Source organism: Scomber scombrus, chromosome 12, assembly GCF_963691925.1.
Source record: "Scomber scombrus chromosome 12, fScoSco1.1, whole genome shotgun sequence".
Lineage (NCBI taxonomy): Eukaryota > Metazoa > Chordata > Actinopteri > Scombriformes > Scombridae > Scomber > Scomber scombrus.
The window spans coordinates 7,157,263-7,177,192 of NC_084981.1; the positions used below are offsets into that span (position 1 = coordinate 7,157,263).

General features: G+C 37.6%; 2 protein-coding genes across 3 annotated transcripts in view; one reads left to right on the plus strand and one right to left on the minus strand.

The window, feature by feature from the left end:
• ide (insulin-degrading enzyme) overlaps positions 1 to 3,033 on the minus strand; it is a 29,000-nt gene extending 25,967 nt beyond the window's left edge. For both annotated transcript variants that reach the window (XM_062430639.1, XM_062430638.1), the window contains exons 1-2: positions 2,924 to 3,033; positions 553 to 737 (exon numbers count right to left, since the gene is read on the minus strand). In XM_062430639.1, coding sequence (XP_062286623.1) covers positions 553 to 737; positions 2,924 to 3,009 — 271 coding nt within the window. In that variant the 5' untranslated portion in view covers positions 3,010 to 3,033. The remainder of the gene's footprint in view (positions 1 to 552; positions 738 to 2,923) is intronic.
• A 1,977-nt stretch (positions 3,034 to 5,010) lies between these two features.
• LOC133992002 (kynurenine 3-monooxygenase) lies at positions 5,011 to 19,557 on the plus strand. The gene is made up of 15 exons (XM_062430640.1): positions 5,011 to 5,165; positions 5,522 to 5,591; positions 5,749 to 5,846; positions 6,512 to 6,601; positions 7,634 to 7,682; positions 9,092 to 9,179; positions 11,465 to 11,630; positions 11,766 to 11,837; positions 14,262 to 14,383; positions 14,933 to 15,080; positions 15,155 to 15,212; positions 15,309 to 15,391; positions 16,650 to 16,751; positions 16,831 to 16,890; positions 18,897 to 19,557. Exons 1-15 carry the CDS (start codon positions 5,103 to 5,105, stop codon positions 19,041 to 19,043), a joined length of 1,416 nt encoding a protein of 471 aa, XP_062286624.1. The 5' UTR covers positions 5,011 to 5,102; the 3' UTR covers positions 19,044 to 19,557.
• The last annotated feature ends 373 nt before the right edge of the window (positions 19,558 to 19,930 follow it).

Below are 19,930 nucleotides of genomic sequence, written 5' to 3' on the forward strand. Positions count from 1 at the left end.
ATTGATAACAGGTTATTGTGGCGGTTTAACTTGTGCCACTTTTATTAGCTCAGTTCATATAGACTTACAGTTTATGGGTCAAATTTAATTGGCCACTAAAAACAAATCCTTAGTAAAGAGAAGTCATTTATTACATTTCATGATCGTTTCCTCATCCTGCTGTTAAAGCAACCTAGTGTTTGCTTTGTCAGAGTAGGAGTTATGGTTGACTTTGAAAACATTTTAAGATGAGTAACCATTTTCTCTGTGAAATGGACACTAGTGGTAGAAATATTATGTTTACAGGTTTATTTGTGGCAGGAATACTGGATAACATATGGGCAGTATTGAGGTTATTCTGTACATCTGGGAAGCACAACATTGTTTCCTATGCATCTTATGGAAATGTTGATAACTTCTGCAACTTAAAAGGTTATGTAACTTACACACATCACATGCAACTTAAAAATAGTTACATGTGATGAATAATGATCCCTGTACGTTGGTAAACCACATGAAAAATACAGACTATCTATCCTAAAATAACAATAATAAAAGATTATACTAGATTACCTATGTGGACATCCAAAGCAGCTGAGGATTTGTCTGTGGTCGGGTCACTGATGAGCATGGCCTTCAGGCCATTGGTAAACTCCAGGCCCCTGTAAACCCGCTTGTCCTCGGGAGAGCGAATTATTTCACCAACCACCCTGTTCACAGCCGGGTCGGTCATTCTGAATGGCAAGGATGACACCAGCCTGCAGTGGAGGAAATCAAATGTACAGTTGAAGAGGAGCGCAGTTAGTCGAGGAGTCCATATTCTGATTGAACCTGACATGCAGGCCGAGGGAGATTTACTTTGTGAAGGTTGACAAAGACTGTGTAGACATATACTAAGTTTGGTTCACAACTTATACAACACTCACTGAGATTTACATTGACTTTCAGGGAGGGTTAACAGATGCCACAATTTGGTCAAATGGACATTCACTCAGACTGTGCAGCAGTGAAATGCACCTGGCATAGGTGTAAATTTAGGTATGTCAAGGCGGTGCTGAATTGACCGTACAGATATTTTTACCAATCTCAAACAATCCTGCCTATTTAACACATAATGTTGCAGTTAAGAGTTACACATTTTTGACTAGCTGCAGTCCGGCACTAGTGGAGTCTGTGAGGAACAGTGGTGAATCTAAAGCCACAGTTTTTATTATTTAAAAGTTTCAAACATCACAGAATTAAATAATTTCTTCCCTGCACAAATATAACATCAGTTATTATGTTTAAAGTCCAGGAGTTGTGTTTTAGCACATTTGTGATCACTGCTAAGACATGATGTAATTTTATTAAACAATTTAATTAATGCAGGTGAAAATACTCCCAAGTGATAAGACTTCAGGTTCAAAGAGAAGTACCAAAGTGTAAGTATAACAGCTAAGCATAGATAATAAAAATGCTCTGCAATCAATCCAAACAATTATCTTCTTTGACATTATGAGGAGAAGTATTTAACTCCATCCCTCCCTCTTCCCATAGCAGTTATTATGTCTATTATAATAAATAATCATTTTCCCCTGCAGGGGATTAATCAAGGTACATCTTATCTTTGAATATGTAATTTATGACATGAACATTACTTAAAAATATAAATGAGCCACAGCTAGTCCAGCTGATTTGTGTGAGAATGTCAGGACACATTGTGTTATGAAAATCATGCCAGCAGCACAGACACACAAACAGGTGAGCTGCAGCTTCTCAGGTAAGATCTGGAGTTGAATGAACATTTTTGAGATGATTTAAAGATATCACTCAACAAACTAACAGAGTGACAGACACTCAGGTGAGGTTTGAAAATAGTTTACAGCAGATAGCTGGTTTAAAAAGAGTAGCGCCTTGTTCAAAGCTTTTTATGTATTTATTTTCTTGTGACAATTATTGTAAAAAAAACAATAAGATTTCAATTCAAAATATTATTTTTAAGTCTTAGTCTTGAGTTTTAAATAAGTTAAATACCAGTTTAACAGAAAAAAACATGACAGAAGTCTAGTTTCCCAGCCCAAAAGTAGTTGATGTAGTACACCTTTCTAGATATGTGGCATTTGATTAACTCCACAAAGTTTATTTTTAACATTTCTGAAATATCCCAAACCAACGTGTTAATTAGTTCTAATAATAATAATAATAATAATAATGAGTTTATATTATGTAATACATTTTGGCACACAACAGTGTTAGTCAAAACGTATTTTCTTAAAACTAGAACAAAATACTTCTCACAATTCACCAGAAAAATTGTGTACATTTAAATGTCACTATTATTGAATTAACTAGAAGTCAATGAGAGGATGTATGAGGATGACTCTTCTGTTCATGGTCTTCACGCTCTTCACTGCTGATCTGCCAATCTACCGTTTAGACAGTCATGGAATAACTACATTTTATCAGATGGAGATCCCTCACACTGCATGTTATCAAATACGGGTTCGCTGCCTGGTTTATATCACATTGTGAGTCCTTGACATTAAAAACGTTGAGAACCACAGTTGTAGAGGACATGAAATAATCCCAGTCACAGACGATCACTAGCATTAGCTTTGCTACATTAGCATCAAAAAGAGCCTGACTCGTGTAGTCCTGTGGTTACATTTAATTTCCCGCTGTTGCTAAGTGTTAACAAGAATACATATTATTATCATTATAATAATAATAATTATTATTACAATATTAATATTATATGTGGGCCCGCATGTAAAACGTATTGTAGCTGCCTATGCTGCTTATGTACCAACTAAGCTAACTGCTAGCTTTGGCAAACCAACCGGCTTTAGCGGTTCCTGCAGCTAACGTTAGTTCAATAGCTAACTTAAGTAGCCTGTCGTTTGGTGTGAAAGTAACGCAAGTTATTTTTATCTAATAGTAAAGACATTAGCCAGACAATGCTTACCTAAAGTCTTTGTTTTGACCGCAACGGTTTCCTACTGCCTGGAGGTGTCTCGTACACTGGGCCGTCCGGTTAATGTACTTAAACATACTTTGCACCCATGGAAAACAAACCTTCACAGCGCCATCTTTGTATAGACTGAAGCAAGCGAACCCAGAACAGGGTGCGATTCAACGTAGTGAATTATGCTTTTTGCAATAAACTCTCCAGGTAGATGCATTTTATGACGATCACAGCTATTGGCTATAAATGAGACAAATAATTGGACTTAACGCGACTCGCACGCTGCGAAATTGTTGAGTTTATTTATGGAAATACCGGTGCGTCATTGTATCTGATATCGATTAGAAAGCCTGCGTGCGGATTTTCACAGGAGAGCTTTGTCTGGCGCGTCACGACTGTCGTCTTTGAGGCGACGAAAAAATACCTCATAATTGCAAGTTATATAATATAATAACAAGAAACCAATCCCATAATTAGCCTACTGTTATTACTAACTTTGTTTTTCATGTACTCTTTATTTATTGTATTCTTAATTTTACTATTTAATGTTTTATTTTTTGCTACTCAGTCAGCAACGAATGCAATGTAATGCAATGGTAATGCTGTTTGTGGATGTATTGCTTAAGTTGTTCGTCTCTATTTTAATATCTAAAACGTGTTAGACCGGTTGGACTCAGTGTCGCATTGATTTCTGTGTATAATTAAAATATATTTCCCATTTATTGTTTCAACTTTTTCTTTGTTTCGAAAGCAACAGGACTTTATTCTGGTAGTATAGGAAGTCGAAATAAAAAGTCTGTTAAAAGCTACTCAACTCTAACTCTGACTCTACATTTTAATTCATGTAGTTCCAATCTACGCAAATAACCTTGGTTTAATTTCCCAATAATACACTTCTCATCTCTTGCTGATATTGTGGGTGTGTTATTATTTTGCTTCTTGCTGTTTTATTATTGTGCTGTTGTATGTTTGAATTATGAATGGACAGATGAAAATTATTTTATGAGTCAACTCGGTTTTGTTTATTTATTTTACCTTTATTTTACCAGGAAGTACCATTGAAATTTGTTTTAAAAGAAAAGGGAAAAAGAGTTTTGTAAGGAAGACCTGGCCAATGTAGTAGCCTTGCAAAACATATTCAAATGTTTTACACACAACATGATAGGCTATACAAAGAAATCACAACAGCTATTCAAATGCAGTGGCCTCTAACATGCATCTGTCACCATTTTCTTTGTGATGCTCTTAAATTCATCAGTGGATACCATCTGATCTGATCTTTTTGCAGATTATTTCATATCTAGCGTGTATAGTAAGAAAATGCCGTTTTCCCCATCTGGGAAATTCATCAAATGGGAATATTTACGCTTATCACTGTACATGGTCAATAATATAATAAATAATAATTTAAAAAAGAAATCGATTCGCTCTGAAGTCAGTTTGTACAATTGTGCCAAGTACTATTTAAACATTGCAGCATGATATTATAAAAGGAAAGGCTGTGATAATTACATTTATCCTAAAAAAAAATTGCGAGTTTCTAAAAAAAAAAATTCTTAATAATTATAACTGACATTTTAATTTATTTTTTCTTTTGGTAAAATGAAATAGACAGTGTATGTCATCACTCAGCCACTAGATGGAGACGGATTTCTTTGCTTACATTAATCAAGGACATTCATTATGTCACTGGAGATATTATGGAAGCTATAATCCACCGATCACCTCTCCCTTTCTTTTAGTACAATACATGAAGTGAATATCATCCTGCCATCCTTATTGCAAAACACAACAACACACAGCTAATTTTAGGAGATCTTTTGACAACCCACAGGTACATTGTTTTGGCCTTATATCCATGACATGTAGTCAGTGATTTTTTTTTAGACTATATAACATTGAATCATAGCTTATTCCACCCAATAAATATGTATGAAAGTATAAAAAATATCTAGTTTGCTGTAGGCCTTTAGAAACTCAGACACAGAGGACTGTCAGGCGCTGTTTGGTAAGCCCTTTGTTATCTGTCTGCTGTGTTTGCTTTGAAAGGGGAACTGGTCTGTATGACATGCATGAGATTCACTCTGCTCCTCCTCTTTTAAATCTTTACCCACTACTCCTGTGAAGCACTTTGAAGTGGACAGCAAGTGGGTAAGACCACCTGAAAACCCTGAGAACAATGGAGAAATCAGCCGACAGACCAAACAAGAAAAAAGTTGTAGCAGTGGTGGGCGGAGGATTGGTAAGACAGAAGTGAAAGTGAATTATTAATACATTGTACCATCTTGATCTGTTGACTGTGTATCAACCATGTCCAAGGCAACTGTCCTCTTGTAAAAGGGGATGTCAGTTCTACAAAGTACTTTTCGGAGAAAGTGAAAAAGAAGACTTTCTTTTTTGTAAACTGAAGTCAAAGAAGTGTATTTGCATTTAAAAGTGTGACATAAAGAGAATAAAGTCTACAAAAGTTTTCAGGAGTATGCAGCCTGGAGTTGATATTGTGCAGTTTAGAGATAATTAATCTTGTCTGGCAGCGTAAAACACACACATTTTGGCAAGATTTTCAAAGAACTGAACCGACTCCCCTTGACCCTTCAGGTTGGTGCACTGAATGCCTGCTTCTTTGCCAAAAGAGGATTTGATGTGGAGGTCTTTGAAACTCGGGATGGTAGTATTCAATTTTCTTTCTGTAACTTTGCTAAGTAAATGACATTGGCACATTGCTCATCTCTCTGAGAAATAGACTCAAACATTCTGAACAGTACACACACACACACACACAAATGAAAATAACTGATTTCATTGTCTCGTCTTGTTTTGGTCAGATATCCGGACAGCTAAAGTTGTGAAGGGGAGAAGCATCAACCTGGCTTTATCTCACAGAGGTCGACAGTCACTGAAAAGTGTTGGAATGGAGGATAAGGTACACTGATTACACTGTTAAACTAATAATGTAGAAATAAAGTTTAAGGACAGACTTGCAGGGACATGGTGACCCTATCTTGCTGTTTATTGGTCGAAAAGGTGCCTTAGAAACACATTGGGATCATTGGGACCATTATTCCAGCCCTTCTTACTCTATAAATCTTATTTAAGTACACATCATGGACTGAAGTGGAGGCGAGTGGGTGGAAACCCTTTTTTGTTTAGCTTGATTTCTAATTATGAATTCCAAACATGTGGCCATGCCCCCAGGGAATCCATCCACCCTCCTTTCTTTTCTTGCAGTCCACTGAAGATGTTTTATTGTGGTATGTGAGGTCAGCAGTCTTTTTTGTTGGTCCACATTTGCTGCACTGAGCATGTTATGTACGCTTGCCCGCTCTGCATCAGAGCCCCCCTTTTTTTTTTTTTTTTTTTACACTTGCATGACTTTTCAGCATGACAAAGCAAGGCCCGCTTCACAAGGTTTTCATGTGTACTTTCAAAGATAGATATTGATTGACCAAACAGACAAGCCCACAGTTCACACTGTACTACTTATAATTTGAAAACACAGATTTCCCAGTGCAAAGTAAAACTTCATACATCATTATTTATTCTTATTTAAATGTCAGTATTTTCTGCAATAATGTTTCTGTCGCTCAGATTGTCTCCAATGGAATCCCCATGAATGCCAGAATGATCCACTCACCGAATGGGAAACAGTCTCCAATCCCCTATGGCAAGAAAGGCCAGGTAAGTCTTTCATTAGTGTTATTTGATCATTATTGACATCGAATTACGACAACACAGAAAAAGCCAGGACATGACTTAAAGTGACCTCTCACCAGCTGTAGGACATGAGTCAAGTACAAAATAATGGTACAATTATTACAGCACTGTGATTTAAGAGATAGGCTAAGTCATTTCCAAGGATGATGTCCTGCAAGAAGACATTCAAGCATTTGAATGACATTCGACATTTGAATTAACTACTAATTATGGATTAGTTGGTATTAGTAACATATTTTAATGGTTTCAATTGTTGTTTGCAAGGTTGTGCAGTTCTATTGTATCTTGTTATTTTGACTTTAGTTAACTTTTAGGTTTCTTTTATGGGGGTTTGATATATCAGCAGTGTCCACACCATTTCTTACTAGATCCAAATTTCTGGAAATAGTTCCTCACTACATCCAAGTTACCAGTGTTTAGTTATTGGTAAGCATACTGTAAGAATTTGCCTCATTTACTGTGCCAGTTTGCAGATTAAATATTCATTTTGCAGCTTGCTAGACCTCACATGCATTATCAAAGGTGTGCTTGGCCGCACACACACACACAAACAAGCCAAAGTATGTGTGTACATGCAGAGATCCGGCAGGGTAGCTGAAGTGACTCAAGGATGCACTACATGATGAACAGCATGAGTGACAACTAGGGTAGACTTTACTTTTTTACCACAAAACAATAAAACATTGCAGCCTAGAAGTGAAGTGAAGTCACAATTATGTAATCTGAGTTTGCACGTCATTATAAAATGTGTCTGTTATTTGTATTTACGGTCGGTCTGTCTGGAATTCTTTGTTTTTCTTTGTTCATTTCAAATGAAATTTAACAACAATGTACAGGGAAGACAGTGAAAGCACATTGAGTCATGAATGTAGGAAGACACAGCATAAACCCAAGAGGCTTCGTGTTCCCATTTTAAATAAACAACATTAGAGTGTCTGTTTGTGAAGCTGCCTTACCTGTACAATGATGCTATAATACAGACTGTTCTGCTCTCAGTACATCCTGTCAGTAGACCGAGCCAATCTGAACAAAGAGCTGCTAACAGGTAAGTTTCTTTTCATAACTGAGCCAAAATAGTCTCAGTACTTTAACACTGAACACTGAATGTCATAAGATGTGTGCAGAAATAACCAGATGATTGCCAATCTGAAAACATATACTGAGTTTTAAAGCAAGACCATCAACATTTTGTTGAACAATGGTTACTGCAGGTGCAAGTAATAATTATAGGATAATGCGAAATACCGATATTTAGTGTAAAAGAGTCATAAAGTCAGCGAACCACAATATAAACCTAAAAAAAATCTTACATTTGTTAGCCTATATTAGCCTCCATAAGCTGCTGATTATAGCAGACCAAGAAAGGCTGTAGCAGCAAAACACCTGAGAGTACTGAATTGAGCAAGAGTGCATCTTACTGCTTATGAATTCAACGTTTTAGTTGTAAGAGTAACAATTTATCAGCTCTCCTTTTAAAAGTTACAAATTGTCATTTTAACTTTACAAACAGCATATCACAGAGTATACTAATTAACGTTCTTCAATTCTACTTGAATGCCTTAATCAAGTTTCAAGTCTATACCCTCAATCGTTTCTTAATTAATGAACTGTTCACAAAGCTCCCAGTTGAAAGACCCATTCTTTCTTTATAACAATTGTCCCTAAATAAGGCTGCTTGCTAAACGAGCTGCGCCTTACCCACTGCAGATACTCCTAGTGCATTACACAGCTTCACGCAAGTCTTAAAACTGTACAAGCACATCAAGGGATGTGTTAGTGTTTTTGGGGGCTAAAAGGATTTCGCCTCAAATTTAATGAAGTGCCTCGGTGTACGCTTGGAGATAATGTGTCACTACATGGGTCTGTCTTTAATTAGATTGCCCAGGGGAAAAAAGACTGATTGTGAGGCTGGTTGCTCTTATCAGAGCCGATCCAGACTCCTGGAATGAACACTGGAGATAAAGAGATTTCTGAGAGTGTGACAGCCTTAACTTCAGTTTCCACAAAACCAAAAACACTCATTGCTGTGTTGTGTTTTTCATAAGATTCATGCTTTTCAGTGTTCCCCTTCAGGGTGGGTTTGATTTGAACAGATCTCTCTACTACTTCCTTGCTCCATTTTATTAGAATTGTGAAAGTTCCTGTGTTTTTAATGACATATTACCTGTCATATGAAACTGCTGTTGTTATGTCAGGCCTGCATGTGTGATATACACGGTCACCCATAAAGTTGGAATAAAATATTTTTTTACCATTTTTTTCCATGAAATAATTGTGAAAATGCGATTTATTCTTGATAGATAAAGTGTATATATTCTCAAAATTGTATTGATCAATCTCATTGCACCTGGTCAAAGGTGATTACTGATGTGTATAAATAGAAAATGAATAGAGGAATGTGTCTGAAAACAAAAATATTCCAACTTATTCCAACTAACATATTTACTCTCTCAGCGGCAGAGACGTATCCAAACACAAAGTTGAACTTCGACCACAAACTGCAGGACTGGAGTCCTGAAACAGGGCTAATGACCTTTGTCAGGTAAATCGTTACCAGTCTCACACACTCACAGATGCACGCACACACACACACACACACGCATAAATATATGGAGGCTAATCTAGCAGGAGGATCTGCTCATTTGGATTCTTTGTTTTAACTGCAGATTTATTGATCATGTTCCCTCTGCGTTCCTGCATGTAAACACATGTGGCCTTGTGCATGTTAAGTGCCAGAGGTCTGGGACGGTGATAAACATGTTGCCTTTTAAGCTTCTGTGCGTGACTTTTCTTTGTAGCTTTGTCTTTGCCGTCCTTGGAGGTAAATGTGACATACAATTTACAACCCAATTAACACTGAAACAGCTCCAGGTCTTTTCAGTAGTGGGAATTAGAGTAGGCATGCAGTGAATTATTAACACAGTATACAGAGGGACAAACTGTTTAATTTGATCACAGACTTTTTCAATTTCAATTACGCCTTATCTAAAAGGTGTAGAATTTCATTTGATGTGTATGTTGTCATCTGTATTTATTTATTATTATGCCTGGTGGCTCAGCGTGAGCCTGGTTTAAATTGTGGATTAGAATGAGTCACTGTGAAATTATTGAAGCACTTCACAAACACTTTAAAGCACTTTAATCAGGTTTTCCGTAAGGCAATGAGTATGCATTGAATCCAAAAACCCTGGCAAGTACCTTACACATCAAAGACGCACCCCCCCCCCCCCTTTCTCTCTACCCTGTAGCTGAACTGTGACAGCTCATATTTGTTCTCTGCAGCTTGTATAATTAAATGTACACAAGGAGCCAGATGCCACAGTGATAACCAGCTTCCTCCCATACTAGCCAGGAAATGTATAGATAGCCATCAGCATGAAAAGATATGCATGACATGCTTCTTCTTTTAGTCCAGTGTTCAATAATCGAACAGTAATCTACTTTATCGCCATAGGAACAATATCATGTTAATGAGGCTTCAGAGTATCACTGAACAGAGTCAATATTGTCGTCTGAAGGAGGGAAGCACTGCGGTGGGCAGACATGATATAAAATCAACATCTCATGGTGAAACTTATGAAAATAAGGACAGTGACAGATCCTCACATTTGATGAGAAAAACAGACACTGTCAAATGTACTTTTTTTCATAAAGTTGGAGGACTCACAAGAGAGTACAGAAGAAAGACTGTCTTCACAAGCTTCACTTTAAAATGAAGATTGGATCAATATGGTAACACTCTATTTTAAGTCTCCCCTATTTAGCATTCATAAATAGTTTATACATGGTTTTAAAAGCACTATAGTGTAGTTATAAGCAGATATAAGAACATTATTGTAGTGTTTATTACTACTACTTATAATGTCATTTATTATCCTAGCTTTTCCTACACCAGCTTCTCGGTGCCCATAGGATGAGTTATAGTTATATATAGATTCTAAAACACTTATATCAGCCGAATTTATTATAGTGTGTTATAAACAGTTTATTAAATGTTTGTATAGTGCTCATAATTGCTAAATAAGGGGACTTATACTAAAGTGTCACCACTAAGACTAAAATGGTCAAAATGACAAGGCTGCACTTTTATTTTATTCCGATTGGATAACGTCACTGTCGGTTGGAAACCTTGTAACTCATATTTTGTTCAAGGGCCTCTGGGTACTTGATCCTGGTACCCAGATTGCCTGTATGATAGATCCAGCCTTGTATGCTTCAGGCTGTCATGGTGGAATCTCCATGTTCTGTATTAAGATAATAATGCAGATCCAAGTGTTTTGTGAATGTTGGGACAACATGGAGCTCCACACTTTAAGAAACAATCATAGTAGAATCTGCAGATTTTTATCTTTACTGTTCGATGCTTTAGTCTTCGGCCTGACGACGTACCTGTAACCCTGGAGTTTTTGATGATGCACATCCTCATACAGGATGTGATGTGAAAGTGATGAATACATTACTATTAGCAATGGGGTCAAAGACTAATGAAATGAATTACACGCTGTTATATTGATGCTGTCTAAATAATTGGAATGGTGTTTAAAGCAATTTGGCAACACTAAAAATCATTATGTATCCTGCAAGGATCATTAAAAGAGATGCCAAGAGAATATTCAGATGTGCTTAGCACAAGTAAGTGTTACAGATGCATTAGCAGTTGCACTTGAGTGAACAGTCAGATAAGAGCCAGCATCCTTTCTGTGTAGTATGAGCTCTTCCCATGGACAGGGAACGGGGGAGTCATTAAGTGTAGAGGAGAGTGGAACTTCTGTCCATATGGATGTCAGAATATATGTACGTTTGTCATGCCTCTGGTATGTTTCTCAGGCCAGATGGGTCCTTGGAGGAGATCAAGGCAGACCTGATTGTAGGTTGTGATGGAGCTTTCTCCGCCATCCGCAAGCAATTCCTTCGTCGCAGCCGCTTCAATTACAGCCAGACCTACATCCCCCATGGCTACATGGAGCTCACCATGCCACCCATTAATGGAGAGGTCAGTTCTCTATACAGTACCTTTCTTTCAGTGAAGGTGCTGAGATGCTGCTAGTGTTACTCTCACAATTTTCAGGCACCACTGTGGGCATCTTCATGTTTATGTGTTTATGTTACTTTTCATCATTATGTGCAGTTTGCCATGAAGCCTAATTATCTGCACATCTGGCCACGAAACACATTCATGATGATCGCCCTGCCCAACTTGGTGAGTGCGTCTTTTGTTTTTGTTTTTGCTTCAGTGCAGTTGCAAGTTGAGATATGTATGTGTGTCTACTTGTGAGGTTATTACTTTGAATTATTTGGTAAACACTAGCAGTTGCGGTGAGCCCCGAGCATAATCAATTCAGAAAATGTCAGGCCATGATTGTCCTTTGGGATGTCCTCACACAGTTAATTAGCCTCGTTTGCAGTTGCTCCCATAGCCAGTGGAGGCCGATTCATCAGAAATCTTACACAGCAAAATGTCTAAGCTCCCTGAGGTTCAACCTACTTTTCACACAGCAGTTGTGTCCTCCATCTCATCAATCTGTTGGGTTTTTTTTTTTTTGGTCAGCTCTCTCTTTGTCTCTCCTGTCCTGTTCTTAATCCCCAAAATGATTTTTTCTGCTTGGCTGACTCAGCAACGGCAGTTTTAGCTTTCTTCAATGAGACCAGGTTAAGTCAGCTGACTCTGGAGTGCATTGACTCTGTCACTCACTGCCCCAGTTCCCAGGAACACATTAGACCTGAGGGCGGGAAAAAAACCCGAAACAGAAACATCCTCGCCGCTGTGGATACTATGGTAACAGAGATGGTGCTAAAAGGTCGTCTGCGAGGACTATGCGATGTTGATAGATAGCACCTGCTCAGATGGGCAGATAATGACACACCCACAACCTCAGTGCTCTTTCATCCATCACTTGCTGGGAGGAGTCTGCTTTTTACATTTGTATTCATGAATTCAGGAGGGAGGATTTTCCAGACAGAGGAAAGTAGCATTTATTAAATTGTAACAAAGAATGCAGCATATATTAAAGGATGCTTATTTTTATGTGAGTGTTCATTCTGACCATTGAAACACATCACTTATTAATAAATTATTCTAAACACGACACCCACTTGCTAAAAGATTAGTTTCACAATTTGTCAAGTCTGTCTTAAAACAACAGTCAGCAGCCCAAATGAACATTAAAACAGTTTTCTCTGGCTGTAATCATTCCTCCTATTGAAAGATCCCTTCTTAATGGGCTTTCAATAGAAGTGATGGGGGACAAAATCCACAGTCCTCCCTCTGTGTTTATATGTAATGTATTTAAAATGTATTTAAAAGTTTGTCTGAAGCTAATATGAAGCTTCGGCTGTCCAAATCAGTCAAATCAACTCGATATCTGTCAAAGTTACAGTCTTCTAAATGCCTAATCCCCTCTTCTTTTTTACTATCCTTCCACTGCAGCTCAAAAGGGAAACACAAAGAGGGAATTTGGTACCACACAAACTAAATTTGGAAAATATCCACTTGGTTTGACTAAGTTGGGTGGCTGAAGCCTCATATTATATAGCCATCAATCTTCAAATAAACTTTTAAATACATGTTTGCACAAAACAACGACTGTGGATTTCCCCCCATCACTTACATTGAAAGCGCACTCATGGGATCTTTTAATGACCATTATTAGCAGAAGGAATCATGACAGTGAGGGAAACCTCTTTCAGTGTTTGTTTAGGCACCTGACTGTTGTTTTAAGACACACTTGTAAAATTGTGAACCTATCCTTTAACTGTTCCCTGAAATTTGGCCATATCACATGGCCTCCTCAATAGATATAGCATGGGATGTGGCTCAAAGCTCTGGGAATAAATATGTAAACTCAATCACTTTATTTTTGTTCCACAGTATCAGTGAAAATAAAGAGTGCATGTACAAAATTTAAAACTTTTGTGAAAGCTAGATTATTCCACTAAAACACGTGCATGTGTCTCACATGTTTTTTGTGCTGTGCCTGGTCTTTATTCAACTGATTGGCCTAATTCTTGCTGTGCTGTATCTGCCTAATTGTTCGCCCAGTATTTTTGCTTATTAGACACTTTTTCTATATATCAAAGATGCATGCCACTGTTGAACTGCCAGACTGCTCTGAATGTAGGGAGACATCATATTTTCAGGATTTCATTGGTGTTTTCTGCATTGTACCCTGTATTATTTAGCCACTAGCGGTGTAGCCACTAGCCTTGCGCTAAGATAGCACGCAGAATGTTAGCATTGGGTTAGGGTTGCCATGTTAGTATGTTGATGTTAGCATTTAGCATAAATTACTGCTTTGCTTAAGAACAACCTAGCAGAGCTGTATACAGTCTTATTACTACAGGGCAGTCTTTTTGAAAATGGCCTCAATAACAAAAAATACAAGAGTCTAATCTACTGAAACATAAAATACAGTAACTTTTCATGGTAGTTCTACCAATTCATTAAAAGTTCTACATAGTGCTAGTGTCCCACAGTCGGAGCAGCAGGTGAAAACGAGTTAACTTTGTGAACCCTTACGTAAGGTGTAATGTCTTTGTATAAATAAAGATGACTTGATTTAACCTGACAAGAAGTGTGCCACAACAAATTGACATCACTGTGCACTGTGTTTATTTTCCAATTTAGGACAAGACATTTACCTGTACCCTCTTCATGCCGTTTGAAGAGTTTGAGAAGATCACCACAGGAGATGAAGTCATGGAGTTTTTCCAGAAATACTTCCCTGACGCCATACCACTAATAGGAGTGTAAGTGACTTTCTCACCTCCGCCCCTCCACCTCTTCCCGTCCATCCCCTTTATGCTCTTCTTCTACACTTATCTCTTCCTCAAACACTACCAATCTGTCCTCGAAACACTTTCATTTCCCATCATTCCGTCGACTTCAGCCACATCCGCAGCCATGTTCTGCGAAGTGTGAAATTGCAGACTTACGGTTACATGGATTTGCGCTGTGAGGATTTAATTTGAGGTGAACCACATGTTGTGGGGTAAGATAGGAGAGCTGTGAGCTTTGGAAACGCTCAAGGTTTTCATTGACTAACTTCCTGTCTGGGTTGACCTGATTTGAAGCGCTCATGCATAAACAATTGAATGTGTGCTTTCACTCCTATGCTTGGCTTTGACGTTCAACTTTACCAGTGCAGACAGATCACGGTTGTTTCAACTTATTCACATGTGACAGACGCCTTTGGAGCCAAGCAAAACCCAGAGTGTCTTGTTTAGAAAAATGCATCTGTCAAAACGAATACCTCAAAATGAGTTTATAATTGTTTTACTTCCATTTGTGCCTCACAGGGATGCTCTCAAGAGGGATTATTTCCGATTGCCTGCGCAGGCCATGGTGTCTGTCAAGTGCTCCCCATATCACATTGGCGACAAGTGTGTCCTTATGGGCGATGCTGCCCACGCAGTGGTGCCTTTCTATGGGCAGGGAATGAACGCTGTAAGTAACACTAAATGAAACAAAAAGAAGAAAAGACTTTAATGGAGACTCATTCATCCATTTATGCTTTATAGGGCTTTGAGGACTGCATTGTCTTTGACGAAATAATGGATCAGTTGAATGAGGATTTCAGTAAGTGCTTTTTTATACGAGCAAAGGTTAAAGAAGACACAGAATGAAGCAATAAATCACAAGAAAATCTGAGCATTTTCTTTCATGTCTGCCCAGGTGCTGTACTGCCTGAGTATACCAGAGTGAGAGTTCCAGACGACCACGCAATCGCAGACCTGGCCATGTACAACTACATTGAAGTAAATATTAGATTTTTCCAACTCAAGCTCACCAGGTTAGGGCATCCTTTAGAGACCGATTAGTACCAGTATTTTAAAGGTAGTGATAGGATGAAGAATGGAGAATTTTACTTGGTACATAATAGTGCAAAAACACTCCATTACTAATTAAACTTCTACATTTTAAATTTTACTTTAAGGGAGACTCAAAGTTTGAAAAAATAACCCTGATTATGGACTTAAAGTATCCAAAAGTACTCATGCAAAATTAATTTACTGAGTGTCACGTTGATCAGATATATATTATTGGAATACTATTACTGATGTATTAACATCTGAGTAATATTGTAATTTTGTCAAATTGGAGCACATTTTTAAACTTTCTGCTGCTGGGATGTTTAATCTATACAAATGCATCATTTTACTTTTTATAAACTACATTTTACATGTAAAATTATAATCTGAAAAGTAAACATAGCTGTCAAATATGTAATGAAGTGTAGTAAAAAGTGCAGTATTTATAAATTAAGTATTAATTATTTAAATAATAACTAGTATAAAATGAAAACACACAAGTTAAGTACCACTCAATTCTTACATTTTATCCCTGGTGGTAGATGTACTGTCATAATCACATGTGAGACATTCTGTCCTTTACATCTTCTTTATAGTATCAATTAGCATCAATCAAACAACCAAGAACATTCTGCATAATTGTTAATTATTTCAGAATTATGGTGACAGTTACAAAGACGTGACTGATTGAAATTGATGCAGTCTCCTCCACACTAACAATAATTCACACTGAAGGTGATAAAAGCTACCTTTCAAGACTGATTTAACATGTGTCAGTGTCATTTTGAACCTTATGCCATTGCCAGTCAGCTACTTTAGCAAAAGTTAATAATTCATAATGCATGTACTGTTTGTACATGAGATGAAGAAAGGATATTCACAGGCATAAGAGAGTCAGGTCGGGTTCTCAGTGTGCTGACTCCAATTATCTGTAGATATTTACACTCTGTTACATCTGACAGGCGTGCAGCAGCCATCTGCACATTAAAATTCATACACTCATAATGCCAGTAACTGGTCTCAGCACTGTTGTTGTTCTTACAGATCTTACTAATGTAAGTCATGTGCAGCACTTTGTTTTAGCTTAATCCCCCTACCCTTTGTCAGGAGAGTAGAGGAGACTGTGTGAAGTTTTTAGAACATTGCAATATGAAGGACGGGTTGCTCACTTCTTCACTAACAGTTGTACTCATTTGCTTTGTAGATGCGAGCACATGTCAACTCCAAATGGTTCCTTTTCCGAAAAAATGTTGATGACATCCTCCACTTCCTCATGCCTGGGACAATAATTCCACTTTACACAATGGCAAGTACCTTTGTAATTAACATTGCTTGACCTAACACAAAATCTATATATATAATTACTTGTCCCTCACCTTCTCTAGGTCACCTTCACCAGGACAAGGTACCATCAAGCCGTGGAGCTCTGGCATTGGCAAGACAGAGTAAGGCACTTTGTGAAAATGTGTTTTCTCTTCAGATTCATTCATTTCATCTTTGCTGCATTGAATTAATGTTTTTTCAGGATATTTCATACCTTTGAACATGTTAATATTGTAATCCAGGACTCTTTTGAAGCTGCTGTATTATCAGCAACGAGAACGAAAGACGGACGTGACTCTCGCTGGGTGAATTCCCCCTTTTAGAAACATTTCATTTATTTCTGCCACAAACACCGAACAACTTTTGTTGAACAGAGAAAAATGCTCCTGATTTCCTGCGCTTGGCTGTTTGGTCGGTTAATCCTTGGCACTATGTCAAACTGTCTGATGTGACCTGTGCTGATGGCTTCTGCGCTAATGGTTCACTGTCAGGTGGACAGCGTGGATTTCAAAGCCTTCCTTGTAAATTGTTTAAACCCGTAGTGATGTGAGCGGAGGGCAAAATAACCTCTATGGAGGGGAGAAAACTACTGTGTGGAGTATATAGGAAGCAGAACATGATGGTCGGTGGTATAATATAATTGTGTGATATTGAAATGGACACATACAGCGTGAAGGTTTGTGTCCTATAGTCAAGAGCGAGGAGGCTGCTGTAATGATAGGTTATGAGTAAACAGCAAGGTGGACATAATCCAAAAATATCTGCTGAGAAAACCCCTGGTTACTCCAAAGTACAGCAACAGAATAAACAGTGAAGTAAAACAGGGAATGTCATGAGACCATTTAATGAGTTGTGTTGCTAATTTTGGGCAATAGACCACATGAATTTCCCCATGTGGTATAATAACCATGACCTTGATTTCCAGATGTATTTACTTGAAAGAAATGCTAAAAATCTTAAAGACCTCCTCCCAACATGTTTTAATACATACAAAAGTAATCAATTTTAGAATGTGTGCCATGAGGAGTCAGATTTGCTCTTGGACTACACATCATAGAAAAGTGTGAACGGCGTGATGTGTACAAGATGAACATAAGGAGAGACAAATATTTGAGTACACAATGTAGCCCAAACAGCATCCCTTTCTGTGCAAGAACAGGCTGTACAAGACAGATGCAGGTCTTAGAGGTGTGTGTGTGTGTGTGTGTTTGTGTGTGTGTGTGTGTGTGTGTGTGTGTGTGTGTGTGTGTGTGTGTGTGTGTGTGTGTGTGATATGTTATCCAAAAAAAGTTCCATTACCCTGTGAAAAATTCTTCCCCTTCTCAGCAGATGGATGACGGTTTAGTGTCAAACTCTGCACATACCTCGCTCTGCACAGCAAATCAAACTCAATTCACTTAATTATATGTTTATCTGTAGACGCATTTAAATTGAGTTGAATATTCAGCTGATTTGCTGCACAATTAATAAAATCCTCAGTTGCAATTAATTAAATGCAAGTACATCAACTGAACAATGAGCATATATTCACATGATTAGTCCATGTGCAAAATTAGTGCAGATAATTATGATGACCCCTGATGATGACCCTCAAGGTTATATACGTAAGCTTGGGCCTGAGACTTCAAATGTTTAACTGAAAGCTTGCTTTATAAAGTGTGAGGTTATTTGTGCAATGAAATGTGTCTATCAAATGTAATTAAGTTGCATTATGGGATGTATGTATAAATGTAGCATTTTTGGAGCTTGAGTCATGCTAGGAATTAAAGTGAGAATATCTTGGCCCCTGCTATCTTGATTTTGGCCCTTTTTTCGGTAATATGTGCTTCCCTCATTCCCCAGATATACTAAACGGCAGTACTAAATTGCTGGAATATCCCATTTAAACCACTGTTCTGAAGAAACAATGAGTTTCTCCAACAAAGAAACTAACAGCATCAAAAAGATACCACATACTTCATGGGAGGGCTATTTCTTTGTAGTTTTGATCTGCTTAATGCTTCTGAGTGATGTGTACAGTTACAAAGTCTTGTGTGAAGTTGAGAGAAACAAATAATTTTGTGATTAAAACTGACAGAACTGAGTCCAAAGTAATTAAAGAAGTTTTTTTTTTTTTTTTTTTTTACAGGTGATAAACCGTGGTCTGCTGTTCTGTGCTACAGGAGCCCTTCTGGGAGGCTCCTACCTGCTTGTGAAAAATCCTCCAGATATTAACAAGCTTAGCATCCCCGCTGAGAAACTGTGGAACAGGCTTTTGGCCGTTTGGACCACTTGAGCACTGGCACTGTGTCTGATCTGAGAGTGAAGTGCAAAGATCGCTGCTTCAAACACTTTGATGAACTGAACGGGTCCAAATTTTAATTAAAACCTCTAATTCAGACAGGCAAATTGGTAACATACTGTAATAATGATTGTCGTATCTTATACCAGTCATAATGACTTTCTGGATTTATTCAGTGGATTTAGATGAGATTAATATTATCCATGATCCACCGTTTGGCTCAACCAAGTATTAATTACACACTGGTGAAATCTTATAGAAGCACATTATCAATCACTATGTGTTCAGTGTGCACAATTTTAAATGTGAAAAAAACCCGTCAGTATTAAACTCAGGCTCACAGACAGGGTCTAAGATACATAATGTAGAAGTTCATAGATAAATGCACATAGACACCACACTGGGTTGCTGCTAGTCATTGTATCAATAAAGTACCAGACTCTTATCTGTGATACAGAATACATTGTTAATCAACACTGATGATTTTCATACCAAAATACCTTCAAGAATTCAAGCCGGGCCTCTGTTTTGTAATTATTTGAGGATTTATTCAAGCATTAAGACGTAATACCTTCTCAAATAGTTATAAATATTAAAAATGTCAATGTCAGTGCATGAAAAATATGATATATATGAGGTATATACTGTAATAAGTGGAGTTGTTCAAGTTGGTCTAATGTAACAGTTACAAATTTGTTGTTTTGTCGAAACAAAACCAAAAGCAGTAGAAAAATTAAAATAATTGTTGGTGCTTAGACACTGGTTGACTCCTATGTGTGCATGTGGTTTCATCAAGGTTTGCTGTCAATAAATGTAATAATAAATAATAATACAAAATTGAAGCTACAAATTCACTTCACTCATAACTTTGCAATGGGCAA